Source organism: Sinohyriopsis cumingii, chromosome 11 (assembly GCF_028554795.1).
Source record: "Sinohyriopsis cumingii isolate HCF-2022 chromosome 11, ASM2855479v2, whole genome shotgun sequence".
NCBI classification, from domain to species: domain Eukaryota; kingdom Metazoa; phylum Mollusca; class Bivalvia; order Unionida; family Unionidae; genus Sinohyriopsis; species Sinohyriopsis cumingii.
Window position 1 is genome coordinate 18,844,686 of NC_142971.1, and position 26,244 is coordinate 18,870,929.

Genomic DNA, 26,244 nt, shown 5'->3' on the forward strand with positions numbered 1-26,244 from the left:
CTTGTTATAATTTACTTCTCCTGAATAAATGATCATAGCAGCATGAAGTTTTCAGTGAAAGACTAGTCCAATCGATTGTAAATGAAAATGATGCTGATCTGACCTGGCCACTACAAGGTATTTGTAAATGAAAATGATGCTGATCTGACCTGGCCACTACAAGGTATTTGTAAATGAAAATGATGCTGCTCTGACCTGGCCACTACAAGGTATTTTTATTGCTACATCTCTTAGGTGGCTGATCATATATATTAGTATTGCGCTTTCACCAAAAGATTACTTATGATTTCAGTTGGTCCTAGCTGGAAATGGTGCCAAACTGATATCTGGTATGACCACAATGGCATCATCTTTGAAATATTTTTAGTGGTGCTCCTCCAAAACCAAGTTGTATCAACATGGATGTTTTCACTGGAACTTAATATGTCTTGTAGGTCCTAAATGAAAATGGTACAAATCTGACATCCAGTATGTCCATCACAGCAGCTGATTTGATAAATAAAATCTTGTTATTGCTGAAGAATGTCAGAGATAGTTTCAACACTTTTCAATTAAAAGACAAAATGGTCTGATCTCAAATTCATAGAAATTTTGTTTTGGCCAATAGAGTATCAGTCCCTTCAGAGGATTTTTATTTTTCTCATGCATGCCTTTTATTGTAAATTTATTGTTGGGAATGATGATAAAATTTCTGTTTTAAATGGATTTATTGTCTTAATGTTTATTTAAATTTTTTCCAGCAAAGATTGCAGGTATTGGAGTGGGGATGTTTTTTCTTGGATTCATCCTATCCTTTATAATTGCCTGCATCATATTCCGCAAAAGAAAGCTGAAGAAACCCTTCCAGAAAGACCTTAAGGACACCACACAGGATGAGTATTTTGATGAAGACAATACATTGTAACCCTGATGGCCCCCTTTTTGGCACATGTGAATTTTAGAGTGATGTGGGTTGTGACTTAGCATCTAACAGCCTCTGTATTGCATCATACATTTTCAGTTTTGTGATTTTGCATGGTATGAGCATTTTGTGGGTACCAAATTTGATGGATGTACCGGGGGTGCCTTTTTTATTCCTTACAGGAAGAACTCAGTGAATTCGTTCATTTTTATGGGTAAAAGTTTTCATGATTTTGTAAGAGAAAATTACATTTTCATCAGTACACTGTTCTCATAACATATTTCAGATCTAACACAATTCCAGTGTAACATGGTCCTGGATATATTACACTCCCTAAATAAACAACATGGTCCCTCATATAACACAGTCCATGACATAACTCAAGTATGGTCAAAATTCCACTTAACTTGGTTGAATTGACTTTTTCCATATAAGATGACCTTGCCCATGTTTTTGTATGCATTTATGGATCTCTGAACAACATCATAGTGTTGGATCACTGTACTTGAATTTATGAGTTATGGGAGAGGTTGTGTTTACAGAGAAGGATCATTCTTCACTGAGTCTTTAGATTTTTGGTTTTATAATAATCTGAAATCCACGAAAATTAGTACCCGTGAAAAATCATTGTTCATTTTTAGATGTCATGAAATTTGTTGTTTAACACATTAACCCTTGGAGGTTTTTGTCATTTTCGTCTGAAATTCAAGTAGGAAACATTTTGAAAGCTATTAATGAATACATCCTAAAACATCAACTTCCAGGTGATGTTCCAATAACATAATGCTCAGTTGTGTTAGAAACATCATTTTTCATTGGCTATTTGGCTCACACAAGAGCAGAAGGGTAAAGTTGGAGTTCTTTGTTTTTTTTGCTTAACGGATCCATTATTTTTGTATTGAGACCACTCTTTATTCCAAATGCCCATCTTATCCTACTTTTTGCAAAGGTTCATCTGTCTGTTTGCAGTTCATACCAGTCTGTCTTAGATCTGAGACCAAAAGGTCTAAAATCAGGACACAAAATTGGATTCCGACAACGGGCGAATTTTGGGTAGAAAAAAAATCGGGTCCAAGAAATGAGTTTTTGCCCTCTGTATTTTGTAGTGCAACTAGAAATTCCAGATTATTTGATATCATTGTAGAGCTACATCCACATCTGTCTGCCTTTCTATAATACCACCCACTTTAGTGTATCATACATGACCTTGATGCTACAGAGCTCGGCAGTAGGCTACTACCTCCTGCCACTTAAACTCGTCACCAGGGATTAATGTGTTAAAATCACCATGAGAGCCACAAAAATTGGTACACAACAAATAAAAGTGAATTTACATTAGTCTAAATAAATAATTGTTTATGAATTGTGTTTACAGAAATTTTCACAATAATGCAAACCCAGTTATGAATAAGCTTGTGACTGTAGCTGCTGCATGCATCAAGAATCTAAGTAATGTGTGTGTGTTATAAAAAGCTCTGTCATACTTGTAGCATTGTGAATATTTCTGTGGCCAGTTTCTGTTCTTTTTTTAATCTTATCCCCTCCTTAATTCTCATGACACAGTTACATCTAGCTGAAAGTTAATCTCATCATGCCTAGCAAATTGCAAACCAGACCTTGTTCTGTCTGCACCAACTTTTGTAATTCAAAAAAATGTAGTCATCATTGGTAAGTGTAGTGTTAAATCCGTGTTACCTTATTTAGGAGACAGAGCAGTCTAATGTACATGGTTAGTGCAGAGGTTTGATGTGGACTTTTGAGCATTTGAAGAAAAAAACATCGTATGTACTGTATAGACCATGCAAGATAACTACCTCTATAAATGATGCAATTAAAATGAAATGGAGACATAAAGAATAGTGATAAAATTCTCACAGATAAGATGTCCTGTAAGCAGAGCTTTGGTCTTTTTCTCTGTTTTATTATGTGGTTTATATTGTGCAATGCAGTCTAAATAAAAATGACATATCTTATGATTATTTAAAAATCCATTTTAATTTGTGTTTAAATGACTACATTTAAAACAAATAAGTTGGACAATACTATTGTTGCTGCTAATATTATAGAAGGCAGGAAGATCTGTTAACATATACATGTGATTTATTAATTAACACATTCAGATGATTCTGTAACAAAATTAAATAAAAATCTGACAAATACAAGTAAAAATAGAATATTATTTCTTACAAAATTTTAAAATTAAGAAATTTTAACAGATTATGAAATCAGCAAATTATTTTAATAATAATAATAATAATAATAATGTCTCCTGATGTATTTTTTCTTCATAAAGTTAGTCAAAATTGTTGACATCTTAAATGCCATTTAAATATGAATTAAACAAGTTTCCAAGGTAAAAACATTTCTGTTCAGATTGTATTGTTGTGGAATGTTTGGAGAATATAACATAGGATCAAAAGATACATCTGGACTCAACATAAATGTCATTTTTATGATCAGATCATTTTTCACCATGCCTCTGATTACACGTTTTAATTGTAGCCAACTAGATGTAGTAGTTTACATTTGTATAAATTACCCAATTGTGAGCAGATAGCACAAAGTATGGTTTGGAATTTGTAAGGTATGAAGAAATTTAACATTGCCAGACTAATTGTGTGAAATAAATTTACAGCTAATCTGTAATTTTGTGAAATTAAAGCTAGACTATAATAGTGTGAAATATATTTACAGTTAGGCTGTAATTGTGTGAAATAAATACTTTGGTTGAAGTTGGGGCATGAATTAGTATGGGTCAGATCATGACTGTAACAGGATGTTTGCTCACTGATGGTTATTTAAGGAAATATGTCCCTAAAAAACTCAACATTTTCTGAGCTTGATTATGTTACAGAAATGGAGTGTTTTCTGATGTTGTCTCTAATTTCTTGCAATATTAAGATGATCTGAAAAATGCACAAGATTAAAGAACATTCCACATCTACAAAGAAAGGTCATACAATGCTAAATGAGTTTCTGACATATCCCAGCATCCATCTGCATCTGTCAGCAATAGCTATTTCAAAATCATGGAGTTTTCACTGACAATCGCCAGAAAATTATGACCAGATTTAGTACAAAGTATTTTGGCATGAGGGGCTTTCAAATTTATATGCCAGTTTGTATTTAAATATGACCACCTTTAAAAAATTAGTGGCTTCTCAAACTCTGGTAATAGAATTTGATCCAATTTGCCTGAAAGCATCCTGACCAGAAGGCCTTTCAGGTTGATATAAATGATGGCTATCTGAAAGCATTCTGACCAGAAGGCCTTTTGGTTTGACACAAATGACGCCTATCTGAAAGCATCCTGACCAGAAAGCCTTTCGGGTTGACACAAATGATGCCCATCTGAAAGCATCCTGACCAGAAGGCCTTTTGGGTTGACACAAATGATGCTTATTTGAAAGCATCCTGACCAAAAGGCCTTATGGGTTGACACAGATGATGCATATCAGCCTACAATTTGACTGAAAGCATCCTGACCAAAAGGCCTTTCGGGTTGACACAAATGATGCTTATCTGAAAGCATCCTGACCAGAAGGCCTTACATGTTGACACAAATGATGCCTATCTGCCTACAAATATGGCCACTGTTATTTAAAATAAAAAGCCAATGCAACTAAAACAGAAGCACATTAAAACAAATTCTCCAAAACCTCATCAGATATTGGATGAAGATAAAATCTAGAGAAAGCTTGAAACTTGTTTTCATAATTCTTGTAATCAACAGCATTGGAAACAATTTCAAGAGAATGAATCCTACTAATATAGATTTCTTGGCCAACTGTCTTGCATTTGGCTGTAAGGAAGCTGTCAGCAGGTTAGCACTGTTAGACCCACATGGGTCCCTTAGGTCCCTTGTTTAGTGACTCTTGAAATATTTGAAATATTATTTCATATTAATGTGAATAATGTAACGTCAATAAAACAGCTATGTGACCAATTGTTTGGCCACTGATTGTTCGCATTTCATGAAAATTCATTTATTGAATTAATAATAGAAGTTTTTATTAACCAATTCTTGAAATATTTCAAGAAGTTTGTCCTCTCCCATTATATGTAAAATTATCATTCCTTACCATTTGTATGTATTCAGATTCTTGCTTTTATGGAGCTTTCATTGCAAGCTTCTTTAAAGGTTCAGTTTATGTTGTATTTAATTTTTTTGATCTTTTCTTCATTATATAAAAAGTTATGTGCGTTGCTATCATTGTGCTGTAGCAAAGTTCTAGATTTTAGATAATATGAACAATTTAAATTACTTTTGTCCCAGCATGTGCTGGCTGTAAATGCTAATGAGTGAATAGTTGCTCCAAGTGTAGTCAGAGAGAAATAAACAGATCAGTTCATGTTTCTGTGAAAACCCAATATTATTTTACCTGTAATGAAAAGCATTGTAATTGATTTTATTAACAGGAGAATAGTAATTTATAGCTCTAATGGTCATAGGCCAAAGAGCTTATGGGAGGGTCTGTTCTGTAGTAATTTATAGCTCTGATGGTCATAGGCCAAAGAGCTTATGTGAGGGTATATTCTGTGTCTATATTCTACAACTGCCGTGCATTTTAAATTCTTGCTCATATTAAAATAAAAACTAAAGAGAAGAAAAGAGAACAATATTGTTTCAAATTTTCTTAATAAAAATATCCAGATGATTCTTTAAAATCTTGTCGAAAGAGACTGAATTTTCATTTTAACTGTTGGCACCAGTTTCTTATCCTCATCAGCCACTTGGAGGATTGCGAAGATACTTTACACACATGTTCATTATATGGTCTAGTTGGCCCTAAGTGAAAACAGCACTGCTCAAACGTCCAATATGGCTGCCACATAATGGAAAGTCATATTGCATGGAGTTTTCAACCAGAAGACTTCATATGATGTCTAGTTGGCCCAATATGAAATTCTTTTAAAATATGTAAACAGTTCCTTTAAAAGAGAACATTAATCAGAGCTTGTTTTTGTAGTATGTAAAATGTGCATCAGAAGCACCAGACCAAGAAGCAAACAGTACAGACTGCATACAATTCCAAGAAGCAAACAGTACAGACTGCATACAGTTCCAAGAAGCAAACAGTACAGACTGCATACAATTCCAAGAAGCAAACAGTACAGACTGCATACAATTCCAAGAAGCAAACAGTACAGACTGCATACAATTCCAAGATGCAAACAGTACAGACTGCAAACAGTACAGACTGCAAACAGTACAGACTGCATACAATTCCAAGAAGCAAACAGTATAGACTGCATACAATTCCAAGATGCATACAGTACAGACTGCATACAATTCCAAGATGCAAACAGTACAGACTGCATACAATTCCAAGAAGCAAACAGTACAGACTGCATACAATTCCAAGAAGCAAACAGTACAGACTGCATACAATTCCAAGATGCAAACAGTACAGACTGCAAACAGTACAGACTGCATACAATTCCAAGAAGCAAACAGTATAGACTGCATACAATTCCAAGATGCATACAGTACAGACTGCATACAATTCCAAGAAGCAAACAGTATAGACTGCATACAATTCCAAGATGCAAACAGTACAGACTGCATACAATTCCAAGATGCAAACAGTACAGACTGCAAACAGTACAGACTGCATACAATTCCAAGAAGCAAACAGTATAGACTGCATACAATTCCAAGATGCATACAGTACAGACTGCATACAATTCCAAGATGCAAACAGTACAGACTGCATGCAGTTCAAGATTTTGTTGGTGTTTGTAGCCCAAGAAATATGAATACATCTTTTCCTGGTGCAATACATCTGCATTTGTTCCGAGTCTTCAGGGAGTCTCCTGTTAATCCCAAAAGGCAATACAAGAAATTTTAGACGTCGAGTACTTGACTGAGGTCTTGAAATTATTTTCTTTTATGGCATAAATGCTTAAGATAATTATATGAAGAACTTCATGACAGGAAATTTGATAAGTGAAAACATTTTTCAAGCAAAGTTTATTGTCTTTATTTTTATCAAGATATGAACCTATTCAAAGAATTAGATTTTATCTGCCATGTTCTGTTTATTTTGATATCTGAAATACATGACTTGAAGAAAATAATTATTTTTCCCATAAATTAACTACTTTTCGCACTTAATGGTGAATTTCTGGGTATGTTACCTTTCAGTCTGTAACATACAGTAAATTCACCAATTTTCTTGGGATACAAATTTTCAGTTTTCATGGACTAGAGGTTTTTATGGAGTTCTTTGTTGCTTAGCAACATAAATTTAAAGACTTGATGAATAATGATCCCTTTGTAGAAACTATAGCACCCTTCCAAAATTATTTAAATTGAAATATTGACAAATATGTCATGTTTTGCAAAACCAAAAAGAAAATTAGTTCCTAATATGTCTGTGTTGATGTAAATGCTTTTAATTTGATTTATTTTGTGGGAATCAATTTTCATGGTTTATCAGAAGGGGGACAGTTTTGTTGGTAATACAGTTTTGGATATATTTTTTGATTGGGAGAAGGGGATCCTATTTTTTTTTAAAACAATGATCATTGTTGGGTCTTTAAATTCAGGGTTTGTAACAAGCATGAAATCCATTAAAAAAAAGTGTGCCTTAAATGAAAATGAATTCACTGTACTTTATGATGCTGTTTAATGTTTATACATTTAACATTTGTGTGTCAGTAGGTTTCATGGATCAGTTGTATAACAATGAAAATTAACCAGGATTGTTTCTTAAGGTCAGAACCACAGTTCCAGTTTCCAGAAACTTTGCATGTGATTTGTTTAAGAGTTCCTGAGTAAGAAGCATGAAAACATTTGTACATGTCACCAATCTTTTCATGATACAATAGCACCAATTGTGATCAGTCAAGGAATAATATGAGATAGTATTAGATTGACAAAAGAAGCAAATGTGGGTGTTTTTTTTGGCAGAGTTGTCTTCTTTGTATAAAGTGAATGTATCTGATAGTTAATGGTAATTTTATTTAGTAAAAGTGTAAAAATTACCAAATTACCTCACTTCTGTAGATTTTGAACTTTGAAAGAGAATTTGAAAATGAACAGTATGAAATATTTTTCAAAACCCTTGATAGAGCGAGATATGGATGACTTAAGTTAAATAAACAGTGATCACCAGCCTTCCAGATAAATTTTGTAGCAAATTGTAATTTGTAACATTCCTTCCTCAATGCAGAATTATCTCCCCTTATACACGTATCTTCGGGATAGATTTATTCTACAAGGCAGGAACTTACAAAAATATAAGGAAAGTGTCATCAGATTACTTGATATAAAATAAAAACAATGAAGTATGCATGTGACTTGATGTCCAACATACACAATTATATTTGCAGAAAGAACAGGCTAATTTCATATGGCAGAAAAATGTCACCTGGATACAGTGCAGGAAAGCAATATATTTTCTTTATTGGAAACATACAAAGTCATTCTTTTGTTGTTAATCTGTATTATTCTTGCCCAGATCAGAATTATGTACATTTTCAAATGGAACGTATTTCTAATTAGCTATATTTTGCACTTCATATAGTTTTGTTTTCATACTACATTGTTTCTCCTTAACTATGCTAAACAATTTCTAAGAGATTATAGTAAATTATGAATTTTATTATGACTCCCAAACATTTAAAATCATTAGTTGCAAATTTTGTTTTGTTCATTGAACCTTGTACAAAATCATCTAGTAAGGTATATAAACAATTTGAATGCCACCAAAAATGATTTTCTTGTTTATTCCACAAAGTGAGTGAAATAACATTTACCTTTTTATCAGTTTACACAGTAGCATGTGATTGTAAATGCATTTTAGCCATGAAATAATATGTTGATAAGATACTGTCATTATTGAAACAGCTTCTTCAGATATTTGTTAAAAATTTTTTTTATAAAACTGCAATCAGGTAAAACTGGGCAGTACATAATTTTCTCATAAGCAGTGTGTTTAAATAGAAGTTTCAATAACATAAAAGAGATTATAAGCACCATACATGTATAAATTTATGTTGATTTTTTTATATTTCTGATATGTAGCTGTTGGCCAGTCTGTTCCTTCATAGACTGCTATCTCTTCTATCTATAAAGTGGCAAATGATAAATTAAAAAAGTAATTATAACAAATCAGGATCATTGCTATGACAGAATGCTGTCATAAAAGCAAATTATATAATTATGTTTTTCAAAAGATACGAATTTTGATTAGAACTAAATTTCCATTATTCTCTCATCTTTTTAAATTGAATTGATAAATTAGAAAAGAAAAGTAAAAATTAATTGGAAATGTAGAGATTGAGAAGATTTTGTAAAGGAGAGATAGGGGTGATAGTGTGTTACTTGATCTGTGAATATAAAATATGATGCCCTTGCAATAAGGTTAATGACTGAGCTTATGATCATGTGTGACCCAAACAAGTGCAACAGTTTCATACAGTTTCTGTATCTATGGCATAAATGGCACAAATTTATTAAGTCATCTCTTGTCTTATGTGACGTTCATTTTTTTATATTTGTTTGTGCTCTTTTTTTTCTAACAAACATATGAAAACTCTGCACCCCTATAGCCATAGTGGCACATCCTTTAGCATGTAGCACCATGCACAAAAAGACCCATTACAGGTAGTTGACATCATGGCCTTTGAAGTATTATGTAATTTTGTGTTGCATATCAAAGTGCATGTAAGCAATAGTGTGATTTGTCATTAAAGATTACAATGGAGTGTAAAAGGAGGATTGGCTTAGGTATGTTTTTTTTCTCTAATGTGGTTTTATTGAATAGAGCTCACAGTAGATGCCTTGTCTTTATGCATATCACTGGCTTCTAAATCCAGGTCTTGTATTTATGCCAGCAGAACAACTGGTTTCAAAGTCTAGTCTTTCAAGCAGCAGTACTGTGTATTGCAATTTTCAGTAAGAAATTAATTTCCTGGTATGATTATCAGTTGATCAACCATCGACTCCATCCACCTGTCAATCAAATGTTAACAGGTTGTAAATAATTATGGCATGCCGACTAGTTATTTTAGTTTGTCATAACAGCTATGACACCTTAATTACTACTGCTAAATAATGGATACAAATTCAAATAATTATAACTTCAAAATTTTACATACTGGAGGTTTATTTTTCTTTCAGTAAACATTTTTGCCATTGCAAAGGCTTTGATCTATTTGTAAGTTAATATGCTAATGAGATGCCATCAGTTTTTGAAGTACTGGTAGATGAACTAATTTACTAATGTGTTTTGTAGATAAGTGTGAATTTTGAATTTAAAATTATTGACAGAATTTGTCATCTCCGTCCATGATGGGTCTAACTGCAATTATTATCATCAAGGTAAAACATAATTTAACAAAATATAATAAGTAAATTGGGACTTTCAGAAATTGGCAGATGTTTCTGGAATCTCAGCATATATCACATGTACCTAGCAATAATTGAAAGTCTTTTAAGACTATAGGTTTTCAGAAGAATTTTACTTGAAACAGTTATTTTAGGAAAATAGGTACTGAATTGAGAATTATTTGGGTAAGTTAAGAACCATAATATGTCTACAGCTAACAGCAAGTATTTTAACATGTAAATTTACATTCAAATCCATCCGTATAAGATTTTATAGCCAACAATTCTGCCATAGCCAACAAAAAAGTCTTTTTTTGTATAGCATTGCTTTTATATATACATATTATAATGATTAGTATATATAATGAACAAAGCATTTCAATGTACTGGGCAAAACCAGCTCACTTAGATGCACAAATCAATTTCTGGAATTTTCTAAGAAAACATTTTATTTTTTGGAGTTCTTTTTACCATGGGAAAAAAGTGCTAGTGTTGGCAATGAGAAACGGATGGTTGGCTGACAAGAAACATTTTTTTGCTCTAGCAACATGAAAAGAGTATATTAGTCGCAATAATTAGGATAAGTCAATGGTTGTTTTTATTAGTAATTATGTAATACTCTGTAATTTGTTAGATATTTGTGACTTGTACTTGCATTGTATAAAATGTTCATACCCAAATGCTTTCAAGTCTTGGGGTAAGTTTACTTATGACTAGAAAGATTTGTCATATGTATACTAGCAGGGAGTAAAAGAAAAAAATCAAAGAAAAAACATGTCAGTTAAAACTGATTAGTTAAAATCAATTTTGAAATGGAAAATGGGGATTTTTTTCACCAAATGATGTCGACTGGAAAGTTTGACAATTGGATTTTAAGGTACATTTTCTACTATAATGTAATGTTAGTGTAATTTGATGTATTATTATTCAGTCATGTTTGCAATCACATAATGTGTTGTATTTCAACATTTTTGTATTCTGGGACCGTCCATAAATGACGTCACGCACCTGGAGGGGAGGGGTGGGGTCACACATTTGTGACTGTGTGACGGGGGGAAGTAATTTGTTTAAAAAATGTGCGACGAGGGGGGTAGGGGTAAAAAATCGGCCAAAATCATGTGACATCATTTATGGATGGCCCCTCATTCCAGTTAAAGCCGTTTCTTATCATTTTTTTAAATTTTAATAGCAAATTTAGTTTTTAATGGCATGTACTATAAATTCAGTTAGTATATATTTTCTTAATGCCATTTGTCATGTATTGGTGATTTGTTTTTGTAGTATATATTTGTTTGTTTATCTCATAAAAGTTTACCTGTTTAATGCTGGAAATATTTTAGTAGTGTATTTTCTTTCTTACATGTCACTAGTTTTACTCAATTACTGCTTGAAACTTGCCAGTTGTTAAATTTTGCTTGCATTTTACACAAACTATAAGAAAGTGCAACATTCCAAAAACACAGCAGAATCTTAGGCATTCAAGTCTTGACAAACTAAACTGATGTCAGTAGGTTGGATCATGAGGATTTCAAATTTAAAGTTATTGAATTTTTAATATTATGGTTAACTAGAGGAGCTGAATTAGAACTAAGAGTTCTATAGCGAGCAGCTTGACAGTGTTTACCTCAGCAATATGTTCAGTGGGAAATTTTATGCACACTGATATAATAATTGTTGTAATGAAAAGGGAGGGGAAATGGTAAGGTTGCACATTCGTTAATAGCTGTGAAGCCGTATATCGAGTAATTCTTGTCACCAATTTGAAATCTTCATGTTCTGTAAGACTTGATCACTTATGTCTCTAGCACATTGCTGATGATCCCTCATGATTTTGTTTTGCACTTATTTCATTAATGTTTTAGAACTTCATATTTTGTATTTTATATTGGCTTATGCCTGCCTTCCTTTAGTATTAAATTATATATGTTCTGGAGGAATTTTACTTAATTTATGACCTTTAAATTTCCTTCTTTTGAAGTAATTCATAAAAAAAGAGATGGTAACATTGACCTTTTACTCATTTAAGGCATAATATGACAAAGATAATAGTATATTTTAGTCTTAAATTGAAGAGAGATAAATATTTATAACAATAAAGTCACTCCTGATTGGTCCAATTTATTTCAATATTTTTTGTGATTTTCTGAATAGAAGCTTAAATACTACAGTGTTACTTGAAATGCACCTTTGCTGTTTTTAACATGACCAAAAACTATCAAAATTTAGACAAAATTTTTGTTGTTGTTAGGGGCTTCATAACATGCAGTCCAAGTCCTAGCCAAAGTCAATTCTGAAAAACTTTAGTTGTTTCCATTTGATCAGATGTTCCGAAAGATGCATCTATGTAATCAAAGTCTCCCATGTTGTCGATGATAAATTGAACATCCTGATGTGGGTCAGAAGTTCTGGTACAGGAACTTTAAAGCAGTTCCATATGTTGATGACCATCCATTGTTTTAAACACACCCATTTGATTTCTGATCATGCGTAATTAGGCAGTATTAAAGAAACATGGAAATGACTACTAGACATACACAAAAAACAACTTGGTGACCAAGACTAAAGCAGACAACCTTCTAAGAGCAAAACATATAAGTCTATGTCTAGATTATTCCTGCTTTATAAAAAAAAATATTGTGGAAGTTCAGAATTCATTGCGCAAGTTCTTGCACACAGCTATTTCAAGTGCGTGCCATGGTAACTTTGATGATTATCACACACATGGCCTGGCTGCATCATTGCTGATGTTGGTATATATCGACTTCCAATATGATTTAACAGCTACTATAGTATTATTTTACAAGCAGAACTGTGTGCACTGTTTAAATCAATACAAAGATTTGTCAACTAAATCAAGTGTGGATCTAGGACTTGTGGAACTAATTATATGGAAAAATGGGAACCAGTCTAGAAATTGGATAAAATGAAATATATGCGAGTTTGGAGGGCCACGAGTGCTTGATAATGAAAAGTAACATTTTAGTAAAAATAATTGTGCTAGTATATCCTGTTTTGTAACTAAAACAAAACAAAAGAAAAACTACTAACAATATTCTATTGCAATATCAGTCTTTTTACAGACTTGAGTTAGGAGCACTCAAAATAGCACATGATGATTCTTTGGTGTGGACCTGGAGAAACATTTCTAAATTGGTAGATAAAAAATGCCTTAACCCTATGCTATTCTCCACATAAAAACTTGCATTAGTGTTGAATCTAACATGTGGGTTTGATCATGATTATTTAGAAATGTAAAGTTTTAGAACTTTTAGTATTGGCATTTTTCCATAGGTTTACTATGGGAGTTAATTAGTACTGCGAGTCCTATAGAGCTCTGATGACTTAATAGAGTAGGACCCTAATGACTTAGAAAAACAAGGAAATAGTTCTGCATTGATGCAAATATCCAGCATCCAAAACCTACCAGATATTCCTATCTATTTTGCCTCACCTTACAAATTGTTCATCCTGTACATTGATTTATAAATTGTAAATTGGTAAATTTGTTTCTACATCAGTGACCATACATATCAGTGATAAGTTGAACTGTTGGCATAGTGACAAATTTTTCTGTAATATTATGTTAAATTTAAGTTTTTTTTATAGCTTGATTAAAAATTACTTGGTATTTTTTCTGGATTTTCAGTGTATATGTAATACTTCGATAAATTTTCCATCATTACTATCTCCCTTTCTTTATTAACAGATTTTTCATTTGTGAAATTTTATGTTGCATGCACTAGTCGATCATGCTATTGCATATTGTATAAAACTAAAACAAGAACATCATGAAATACATAATATGCCTTACTACTCGTCTTCCTTAGGATGATGTTGAACTTGACCTTGGAACCACAATGACCTTGACCTTTTGATCTTGGGTTAGTGTATATTTGTTCAAGAAAACAAACTATCATGCAACAAATAGTTTCCCTTTGCCAGATGGAAGTAACACATATATAATCAATAAGACATTTTTTGGTAACATTAAGGACAGCGTATTTCACTTTTCGCCTAAGGTATATTTACTGTATGTACTTGCTAATAAGTCAAGATCAATTGCAGAAATAGACCACAATCATTGAACTCACAGAATAGTCTATGTTGTCTGTTCTGCTGTCCAACAAACTGCTTATATGCAGATCTGCTGGCTTATTATGTGATGGTAGATCTGTATCTGTGCAGTTTACAGTTGAAGTCTACTTATAAGCAACTTCATACTGTAGTAGAACTAGTTGTCATCTGGAAACCATTTTTAGGGTCACATATTGAGATGTGGAAACCCTGTGGTATTCACCTATTCTTTCTGTTGATCTGTCCATCGACTCACACTTCTTGCAACCAGCATAGGTCTGCAATGTTTACACATAATTTGATGCCACTTAATAAGTGATGCAAATGTGATTTTTTAAGGTTTCATCATTTCAGTTCCAATTTTGTTGAAGTTATTACAATCTTCCCATCAATTTTAAATCTTCACTACAGCATATTCATGTCTAGCATGGCTCTGGAAACATCATATTCGTGTTTAGCATGGTTCTGGAAACAGCATATTCATGTCTAGCATGGCTCTGGAAACAGCATATGCATGTCTAGCATGGCTCTGGAAACAGCATATGCATGTCTAGCATGGCTATGGAAACAGCATATGCATGTCTAGCATGGCTCTGGAAACAGCATATTCATGTCTAGCATGGCTCTGGAAACAGCATATTCATGTCTAGCATGGCTCTGGAAACAGCATATTCGTGTCTAGCATGGCTCTGGAAACATCATATTCATGTCTAGCATGGCTCTGGAAACAGCATATTCTGATGCAATTCGATATACATCGTCTCATAGGCTTATGTGCCTTGCCTCATGAACTTCATTTGGGACCAGAGTTATGATGCTGCACAATTAGCTTAATATCTTTGCACAGGATGTAGCTTGTAAGTGGTGAAACTCAAGAACAGTTCACATATTCTGAAGCAATTTGGTAGGAACATTGTCCAATAGACATATATGTGCCTTTTATGGGATTTGTCTTAAACATTCCATTTTGGACAGAGTTGTGGACCTTGACAACAAACCTCATATCTTCACATGGGATGTTGCTGCTGAACAGTCTAAAAATAATATTCTGTATTGTTGACTGCTTATTAATATTGGGTGTTATGGGTAGATAAAGCTACAAAATGGTAAGATTCTGTATACTGACTTATAATAGTATATAAATCAGCACATTACTTATATAAAAATTCCACTAGATTCATCACATCGAAACCATAAATGAAGAGTGGCAAGCATCCCTCATACAAATTGCAGAGACAACATGACATGGTATTGTGCTCACTACAGACAGGACACATATATTGGACCCCATGTTCACTAGGGATTCTGGCTGGCCAAGTGGTCTAAGTTCACTTACCTTTATAGATCACTTATGAGTTCAAGTCTCGACTCTACCAACATAGGTATGTGAGAAAGCTTCCCATTGGTCAGGGGTTCTTCATCCACCAAATATACTGGCCACCGTGTTTAGCCTATCTTGTTCTGAAAATTTTCATTAAAAATGCATGAAATCAAACCAGAATCATTTTTGTTAACCAAGGGCTGTTGATGCACTTTGTTCTACAGTAAGATTATGCTGAAGTGATATCTACTTCTCCACCATCAGGTTGGATGCAGGTGAAAGAAACTGAGCCGATCAAATCAGAAGATTGTTAGGAATAATCTTATTGACCTCTATGCACATGAACAAATTTCCCATACAAGGTTTTTCCAATTTAAACATATTTAAGAAAACAAAAACTCCTAGTCAGTGCCTGTGGACATTGTGGAAACTGCCTAATACCGAACAGGTCATATAATGAACTCTTTCATTGGCTGATTGCTATGGGTGGAGATTAATCCACATGAGGGCCCATGTTCAAAACACCACTTTAGATAAATACAACAAAAGGTATATGTGAAACAAAGTGGCTCAATGACCCTTGGCTAGTGATGATCTGATGTGTTGACCCACTCCCTCCCTGAACGGGTCATCAAAAGTTCATGTCCTATAGAGATTAAACAATAACACAGAAAGCATTTTTAAGTAAATTATGTTTCTCTGAAAATGATTATCCAATCACATTATTTTAGGAATATTATCCTGCTACCTTGCGTATCCAGTCCTACTAAAAGACGAAAATCGCGTTTTTCTATTTCAATAGACAAAGGGCAATAACTCTTGTCCATTTCCTCCCTTTGGCACTGCAGGTGATGCTAGCTTTTAACTATTTCAAGTAGTGCTTGAGAACATGAACAGGATTCTGCATGGCTGCTGTTCTTGACCCATCTATGGAAGAGAGCAAGTGAGTAACAACCCTTTAGTTACCAAAAGTAACCTAGTTTGGGCTACAAAGCCTGGTTGTGTCAAGAGAACACCAAACCCTCTGATCTTAAGAGAGTTCAAGCTGACATAAAGGGGCATGTAGCTCACTTACCCTGCATACAGAAGCTAAAGCTATCAGGAATCTTGACCTATAAGATAGTCTTTAGCGATGTGTAGGCTAAAGGTTTGAATGGATTCAAATTGAGCCATGTTAAAACCCAGGATTGGTTCCATTTAGAGACAGAATAAGGGATTTTGGTTAAATCAAACCAAAAATGTCTAAAAGATCTGATAGGTCTATATCATGCCCAAAATCATGTCTGCCCTGATGCTGGAATGTGTCGAATATCATGGGCCATAGCTTTGATAGAGATTGGGTCCTACTGTTTCTCATCCAAGAGCCATAGAAAAACCTCAGCCAGTTGAGGGATTGAGGCCTGGAGAGGGACGATGATGTTAGTATGAAAACACGCCACTCTCCTTCATAAGCTTTCAGAATGGAGGGCCTTCTGCTCTCAAGATTGTCTCAACAATTGAAGGCTTGAATTATCTTACAAGTCTGTCCTGAAAAGAGCCAAGCGTGTAGAAGAGGACATGGGCCACACATGACTACAGTTGCTGGAGAAGATTCCAGTGCATTTCTATTGCTAGAATGAGTAGATCAGTGACCCAGGACTTGTCCCATCTGAGAGATGCTATCAGAATCATGTTACCATTCTGACCCAGTAATTTCTGGAATTGTTTTGGTCTCAGCACCATGGTGGGGGGGGGGAGGGGGCAAATGCCCACAACCCCTCCGGAATGAATGACAGTGCATCCACTGCCCAAGCTTTTGGGTCTGGAACTGGTGAGATGAAGGTGGGTAGCTTATGATTTCACCTTATTGCCATCAGGTCAATCACTGGATGCCCCCGAAATGCACAAATCCATGTGAAGATTGATTGATGGCAAGACCATTCTGTGTGAAGGACTAGACCTCTTCTGGATAGTGTCGGCCAAGACATTGAGTCTGCCGGGAATGTGTCTGATTTGTAAGTTGAATTTATGCTACATGTTTGGGCTCTAATAAGCAGTACCAAAGAAAGAGTGAAAACAAAAAGCTTTGAAAAATTTAACAAATAATTTGTTTCCTTGAAGAAGAAAAAAAACAATGTAAAAAATAATAACTTAGGGTTTTAAGAATCAAATCCAAAAATATTCTAAGAATAATCCACAAATTAAATTTTAGAAGTCCTAGTAATTAAATGTTTTAATGAATTCAAGTTCGAGTCGCAATGAAAATTCCAAAATGGAAGGCAATGACATATACTGTAGCTAGTATTGTGCTGTTGTGTCTACAGTTCTTTGTTGATTCACAAACAATATTCCAGTGCTTGAATTTCTGAATAAAATTTCAAGAAATGTCTTTGTTCAAGAATTCTGTATGAGCATTCAAATATTTCCAGGACAAAATTAAAACTTTTAGAATCCAAATATTTTTAAGAAAATTTAAAATATAGATCAACTGGTCACAACAGAAAAAACAAAACACCTTACGCCCCAGTGTTTAGAAGCCTGACTGACTAATTTCTCTACAGACAATGGATATACAGTAACTTGAGATGCAAAATAGATTCCCGGATGAGGGTCAACCATCCAGAATTTCAAGACCAGAGTAGAAGTATTTATGTCTAAAGTCGCATAGACCCAGTCAGCCTCAATTCACTATTATCATTCACACATTAAGAATGAATTTTTAAAAAAGTTGTTTACTTGATTCTCACTCAAGGCAAGGAATTAGGTAAGCAAAAAGATACAAAGTTCTATTTTAAGGTGTTTTCACATAAACAGTCCAGTCAAACTAATTTCTGGCAAGTATCAAATTCCAGTAAACAAAATTACATTACTTGTAATGAAATAAAAATAAAAAGATTTTAAAACTTACAAACAATAAATTAAATCAAACATAAATTAAATCAAATATTCATAACAATACTGAGATTGTCGCATCAACATTGAAACTGCCAAATCACAGCACACAGGTTGGTTGATTCAGTGCCTCCCCAATGAATCTGTATCACCAACAACGGACCATAGGTTGTTTCCTTGATTTATTCCTTCTTCCTTCCCTTCAATGCCCTTCATGCATTTAGTAAACATTCTTCTGCTACGACTCAAGAAGAGAAAACAAAGTATAGATTAGCAAATTTGTATGTGTGTCTAACTAGGGAAAATGGTAGCCCAGACTTCCTCTATGTATTATAGATGCTGCATATCATAAAAGTGTATATTCAGTATAAACAAAACAAGAGTCATGGTAGACTTCCATGCTCTGAAGTTGCATATATATCATTTAAATGACATTCTGTTGAGACAACACAAAAACAATAATATTAAAGCAGAAACCAGTAATGTATTGAAGTCCCTAAAACACTGTCATAACTGACAGTAAAGTGATGTCATAATAGAAACCTATGACCCTGTTATAATTTAGGCACAATGCCTATAATTAAAACGCATTTCTTCCAAAATAGCGTGAAATATGAATAAACTAAGCACAAATATATGAAGCAGTACTTAACAATTTTGCTAACAAGAGCTACATAATGGATGGAGTAAGTAAACAAAATCAAAGTAAAGCTATCTAACAATGACCTTGTATAAGGTCAATGACAGCATGGTGGGATGCGGTCTTAAAAGATAAAGTCCTGAAATGTGACAAGATCACACAAAATTGGCAGCAATTGTAAAAAATAATGCATACAACTTGCAGTAGACAGATAAATTTGTACAATAAATCCAAAAGGAACATTGGACGGTTTTACATGAACATAAAAATGGTTGGATTGTCGGAGGATGAACTGTGCTCTATAAAGCATCAAAGCTAAAAACCGGCAACGTCTGGCAGTGCCAAGGGGAGGTAATGAGCAAGAGTAATTGCCCTTTGTCTATTGAAATAAACAGAAAAAGACTATTTTCATCTTTTAGAAGGGCTGGATTCGCGAGGTAGCTCAATAATATTCCTAATGTAACCTAATTGGGGAAAGTGTGTGTCATTTGGATTTTTAACATAGCTTTAACAATTTTTCAGTCATATCGCTATGATGTCTGCAGTGTGACAGTTTATAGTAATATCTAGCACTGTGGCATCATGCTGCAGACATGTAGCATGATGTCCCACCCAGTCACATTATCCTAACACCAGGCCGACCAGTCCTAACACTAACTTCTTAATACTGAAACCCAAATGAGACAGCTGTCAGTACCATTTTGTAAGTCTTTGGTATAACTCGACCAGGGATCAAACCCAAGACATTCCGCATCCGAGGCAGACACTCTAACCACTAGGCCACTTAAGAGGTCAATTGGGGAAAGTATTCAAAAGAGAAAATGGGAGTGGGTGGTATCTGAAAAGAGAACTTTGATCAGAGTGCACACCCTGCCAGCATCCACTGATAGTGGCAGTCTTTTTGACTTTATAGCTCGTATCCCATTTAACATATTCTCATACAATTTAATATGTGCATTGTCTCACAGACTTGCATGGGTTATACTGGTATAGTCTCATTTAGAATAGTTAAGGTCCTTGATCTTATACAGGACGTGGATCAAGTGGTCTAAATGCTCACCGTTACGGATTACTGCCATCTCACCTCTGTCTGTGTAGGTTCAAGTCTCAGGTTTGGCCAATGTGGGTATGTGAGAAAGCTTGCCAGTAGCTTCTCGTGGGTCAGTGGTTCTTTCTGTGGTTTTCCCAGGTTCTTCCTCCACCATTTATACTGGCCACCATGTAAAGCCAATATTGTGCTGAAAAATGATGTTAAACCCTAAAATAACAACTTCTAGAGAACAACTGCAAATTTTGAGGTAGAAGGTGAAGTAGAATGCATTACACAGAAAACAATTTACTTTAGATGGTCAGTGTTCTTCATATCTACATATCAAACAGCATTTTATCTCCTATCTGAAATCTCATCTGCAGAATTCACTAATGGTATATGAAGTGGAAAACAAACTGTTAATGGATGGATGGATGTACATGGCCATATCACAAATGGGGGATGAATAACTTTATCCATAATGCCATAAAGACAATGGATAATTATTTGCACAAAACCCTGAAATAAAGATATACTTCTCAAATAATCAAGATGTTGATATCATATTTTGTATTTAATTAGGTTTCTATAATGATTATTAAATTACACTTCATTTCACAGTCCTTAAAGTTTTTTATTTTATAAATGTATTTGCACCCCAATTTAAACGTAATTATGTATATATCTTAGAATTACCCAATACAAGCATGCATTAACATGCATGCATTCTGTTTGTGTGATCTTGACTAGGTTGTATAAATGTATAAATATGTTGAACATATTTCAGATGCATCTGACAGATTAGCTTTCTTTTACCTAAAAAAAAATCCAAGAAAATTAAATTTTAAGTTGCTGTGAATTTAATGAAATCTTGAACAAAGTATAGCCTGATTATATATTATGTAACACGGTCTTCACAGGCAAAGAACTAGACTTAACATGAAACATGTTTATGTATACAGAAAAATTTGACAACTTTTTTGTTGTTGTTACTATTAAAGAACATACTATTTGTGTAGAATAGCATTTAGAAAGTAAATCATTTTGGAAATCAATTTTGCTCCTAGTAGTTACAAACCACACTGGAACAGAAAACAGCGATACAACATATCCATTAGACATTCAATATAAATTTATTTACTCTATCAAATATTCTTGAGGGCTGTTCCACTTAAACATGTATGGTACCCAGGGAAGACACTTTAAAAAAAATACATATGCCAGGGTACTCAAATTACAGTGTTTATATAAAAAAATACCAAATTTTTAATTGAATCTAAGGGTGACTACTCCACATTAAAAGTGCCTTCCCTGGGTTCTAAGTATATTTTACTGGAACAGCATTGAGTATTCCCTATTGAAAAATGTGAACAAAATACTGTAAACTGAATTATTTTTGCAGGTATAAATAAATATTCATGGTTTTGTGAAAAATGACTTTTGAAGAAGTACCAAAATTCATTGATTGGGTTTGCTCCATTGTTTCTACAGAAGAATCACTGTTCACTGTGTCTTTATATTTGAATTTGTTCCAACTATGAAATTCAGGAAAATTAATATCCATGAAAAATAGTGACTTCACATAAGTTTTCCTTCCTATTCCATACATTTGATCCTGTTTCTACTGCTCTGCTTCAAATTCCATGAACGCAAAAGATCACAGCAGTACGGGTTATCTTCATGTTGAAAGTCACACTAGACTGTTCTTTAATGTTTGAATCATGTAATGTTTATAAATCTTGCTTTCTTTCATAACACACGATTATCATTAGACTTTTCATTATTGTACCCTGATCATCATGTATTTCTTCCTGGAATACTTTTTGTTCAAGGTCCAGCCTATACTGGATTCTTTGACCCCTTCTTTGTGAATTTAAAACCTGCTGATACTGCTGAAGGTGAAAACATTTTTTTTTTCTCCACCATAAAATCATTAGTGCTGATGGTGCTTTGCAGATGCTTTAAATGTTATATTTGTCCAACTGAATACACAGTTTATTGTAGAGATAGAAATACTAAGCCATTTGATAAATTGTTGCCAACTTATGCATTGCTCCTAATCTGGCATTTTATGGGATTCATGACTTTATCTTATTTCTTCCTTTTCTCCACTTCTAATCAGCTTAACTATTAGGGCTGTTCCAGTAAAACATATACCCCCGGGGGGAAGGCACTTTCAAATTCAACCAACCCACAACAGAAGCAATTAAAAAAATTATGATCCACCAACAGTTATGTCTTGATCAAAAAACACTTCCCCCTACAGAAGCATATTTTTTAAACATAATTTCTGGCTATGGGTTATTGGGCAGTAGAAGCGATTTTAATATTGGATTGGGGACAGAAGCGATTTATATGACAGCTGGCTGGAAATAATCTACTGAATTATTATAGATCATATAATCTACTGCATATTTTTTATTTGTATTCATTCATTATAATCAATCTTTTGTCCTATTGTTTGGGTGAAAAACTTTCAGAAATACACCCAATTTGGGTTGGTGGTCTTTTGGGGTTCTTCCTCCATGTAATATATTGTTACCCCCCCCCCAATAAAAATAGACCAAACTAAATCAACCAATTAATCTACTGTGGCAACAGCAGCAATGGTACTAGTCCATCATTTTTGCCACAGCTGTATGAGTTTTTAAATTTTGACTCTAGTAACTTTTGAAGACCTTTGAATATCATCAATTATGCCTTTCTGACAGTTACCAAAACGTCATCATCAGTTGGTACAAATGAATTTTTCATAGTGAGCATATGAGATGGAGAAGTCTTAAGCAATCCTGCATCACATGCTGCCAAAAAGTTTACAGTTTAGCTCACTGAAAGTTTCTCTAACAATGTCCATTGTTCCAACTAGAACTGTTATAATGTATTCAAGCTATATTCACCGATATCTGGAGATATGCATCTGTAAAAAGTATTTGTAACAAAGTATGAGAATGCATCAATGTTTTTCAATGATGCATTTGAACTGAGCAACATCCAGAATCAACAAACCAAGAAATAAAATTATTCACATCTCTCAGGCAGAAGTAGAGTGTATACTGATAATCATAATCTAACAAATTTGCCAAATATTTTTTAAACCATACTGATTCAGTGGACATAATCACCAGAATGGACAGAAACAGACCAGAACAGATATAACAAGAAGGTTAAATTAGCATTGGTTTAGCTAACTGTACACCCTTTATTATCTTCCCTTTGATGTAATTTCTTACTGAAGCTGAGAAAATAATGTTGCACACATTAAAAAGGGGCACACTTCTAATCATATTGTTTTTATTATACTTCTCCATTCCAGCCTGTTCTTATGATCTTGTCCCCCCAGATACTGTCTGTCTTGTTTGTATCAAAATTTGTCACTTACTTTTCCTACTACTATACTAATTGTGAATATGCATATCAATCCGAAATGCAACGGGGAGACTAAATCCAAGATTGAAAACCTCTACATTTCTGGATGTATTCTGGTTGGATTCCATTTTTCTACACAAAACTCGAGAATTCAGGACTTGCTGTACTAATTCTGTTCCCACTTAAACCTGTGCAAACACCACAATATTAAAATTAAATAACTTAAAATTGTGAGCGCTCATGATCAAATTTGTATCAGTATAGACACATCTATGACAACAGCTTTTGTGAAAAGAAAACCATAACAGCTGCACCATTTTCTGGACCTACACAAATTTGAAATGTGTGCTTTCAATACTGCACCAAAGAGTCAGGTGATGATTTCAGTAAAGAGTCTTCCACACTCAGGTCTGTAAGGAGACGGAAATTATGGTAATAAAACAATGTCCCTCACTTTTTTCAGTTACCTGTAGGACAATCTCAAAAGATTCTTTTTACTAATCCCGTTACAGTCTTTGTCAGTTTGCCATTAAACCCCATGCCCATTTTATTCCATATTTTTTTCTCTTCCATAATGCTGTATTAAGTCCAACATTCCCATAGTCTGCCTGTTCAGACATGGGTATCTTGAATAAATATAACTGGCATATTGTCCATCCAACTCGTACATCGGACTCGCACTCAACATCAATTTTGGGCTCAAAATCACACACTGGTATTTCCAGTGACATTTTCCCAATGTCCAACAGACCGATATACATGAAATTCATTGTCCTCATAGCTATCACCAGCCACTATTTGCCGAGAGAAAACGTCATCTGAAGACAAACCCTGTTGTGACTCAGCCATCTTGGTTTCCTGTGTGGCCCTTATTCAAAACACGCATTTGTAAAGCTTCCATGATGAAAATAAATTTAAAACTAGCATAAAATGCTTGTTCCAAGGCCAATGAACCAATCAAATTTAGTTTAACAGCCATTCCAGTTGAACCAAAGTATCCAGCTATCTGGATGTCGCATCAAGCACTGTGTAGACCGCTACTGGCAATGCAAATTACATTGCGAAATGCACTTTTCAAGTTAAAAGTTTAATAAAAATTGCATAATGCGCAAAGCACATTTTATATCTGCAATGTTGACATAATTTGCGGAACGCGTATCACTGCTTTAAAAGCACGCAAGTTTGTACGTGCACTCATGTGTACTGGCAACATTTTCTGACCCAATGTTTTATTCATGTTAGACCACTAGGAGGGGTTTAGTTGTGATTTTAAATATATATTCGTTTTGTTTTGTCTTTTTCTTCTGACAACCCCACCAGTGATTTCTCATTTTGTTAACACAACCCACAACAGAAGTGATTTTCCTAACCAACCTTCCACTGTCAGAATCAAAATAGTATGAAACACAATCACCTACAGAAGTTTTTTTGAAGTGCTGTCCCTGGGGTGGGGGGAGTATATGTTTTACTGGAACAGCCCTTACCTTTCCATGGCTCATTGCTTTGAAATGGAAGACTTTTGCTTCTTTTCTTCTACACCCTATGAGATCTTTAAAATTCCCTGCTCTGATGTGGTTTTTACAGTGATCTTCTACCACACACAACCTACATTAACCTTCTACAATGATAACAAAATATCCCGCACATACATTTACAATATGAATTCAAATATAGATGTCATTTTATGGAAGTAGCAGTCAGTTTTACATCTCCCAACATCTTGATAATTCACTGGGATAAAAGTTGTTGTTACTTATCACCCAGTTTTACAATGCAACAGATATCATCACATTTCTAATTCTTTTTTTTATCAGCTAAAAGCAAGCATACTCTTTATTCCAGTATATGAATTTCTCCCCATGCAGATTTTAAGTTTGTCTTGTTCTTTGCTCTCCTGGAGTGGCCTTGGAATCTCATCTTTTGTGTATCTACTCCTAAATGCAGTATAAATTTAGCTTGTTCAGCTAGATTCAGCACTGGTCAACAAGAAATGCTTGGTCTTTGGAAATTCTGAAGAAGTTCAGAAGTCCAACTTGTTCTTAACCCCTAAAGAGGTCCCACAGCTTCCTGTCTGTGGTGGAGATTTTAAGTTAGACAGTGGATCTTCCTGGGGTCTGCTGGCTGTCTCTGACAACTCTGGAGGAAGGTGAAGTTTCTGCAGGGGAAAAGAACAATAAAACTTTACAATGACATAGTTTCTCTTAATGTAAGAAGTTTATGAAATGAACAGTAATAAACAATGTAAATGAGCCGTTATTGATTTATATATTATACTTATTGCCTAAATCTGACAACTAAGAAGAACACTGAATATACCAATTGTTTCTCATACTTAGCAAACATAAAAATGTTTTGTATTTTTTTCATCAAACAGTCATCAATTATCTCCCATTTTTCATTTAAGATTTAATGTGACAAAGTAAAGTACACACTGGTTCATATTCCCAAAGAAAAACCTAACTAGATATCATAAAACAAGAAAACAGATTTGCAGTGAAAGCAATTAACTTAATTAACAAGCAAGGCATAAGAATAAACATGGCATTCTCCATCTGCAGGTAAGTGGGTTGGAAAATCAGTATCCCTTGTTACACTTGACATGTTTCACGAACTGCAAGCACGGTCACATGATTATCAGTGCTACACATAGAATCCTAAGGCCTGAGAAGAATAATGTGGCCCCCAGTCCAAATCTGAGATGCAA

The 26,244-nt window shown here is 34.2% G+C and overlaps 2 protein-coding genes across 2 annotated transcripts in view; one reads left to right on the forward strand and one right to left on the reverse strand.

The window, feature by feature from the left end:
* LOC149787696 (di-N-acetylchitobiase-like) overlaps positions 1 to 13,866 on the forward strand; it is a 68,024-nt gene extending 54,158 nt beyond the window's left edge. Inside the window, exon 9 of the mRNA XM_089973887.1 lies at positions 741 to 13,866. Within this exon, the coding sequence (XP_089830013.1) occupies positions 741 to 904 (164 nt within the window). The 3' untranslated portion in view covers positions 905 to 13,866. The remainder of the gene's footprint in view (positions 1 to 740) is intronic.
* Positions 13,867 to 20,729: 6,863 nt separating this feature from the next.
* The window catches only part of LOC149787697 (elongator complex protein 4-like), a 45,640-nt gene continuing 40,125 nt past the window's right edge, over positions 20,730 to 26,244 (reverse strand). The window contains exon 10 of the mRNA XM_089973888.1: positions 20,730 to 25,695. Within this exon, the coding sequence (XP_089830014.1) occupies positions 25,561 to 25,695 (135 nt within the window). The 3' untranslated portion in view covers positions 20,730 to 25,560. The remainder of the gene's footprint in view (positions 25,696 to 26,244) is intronic.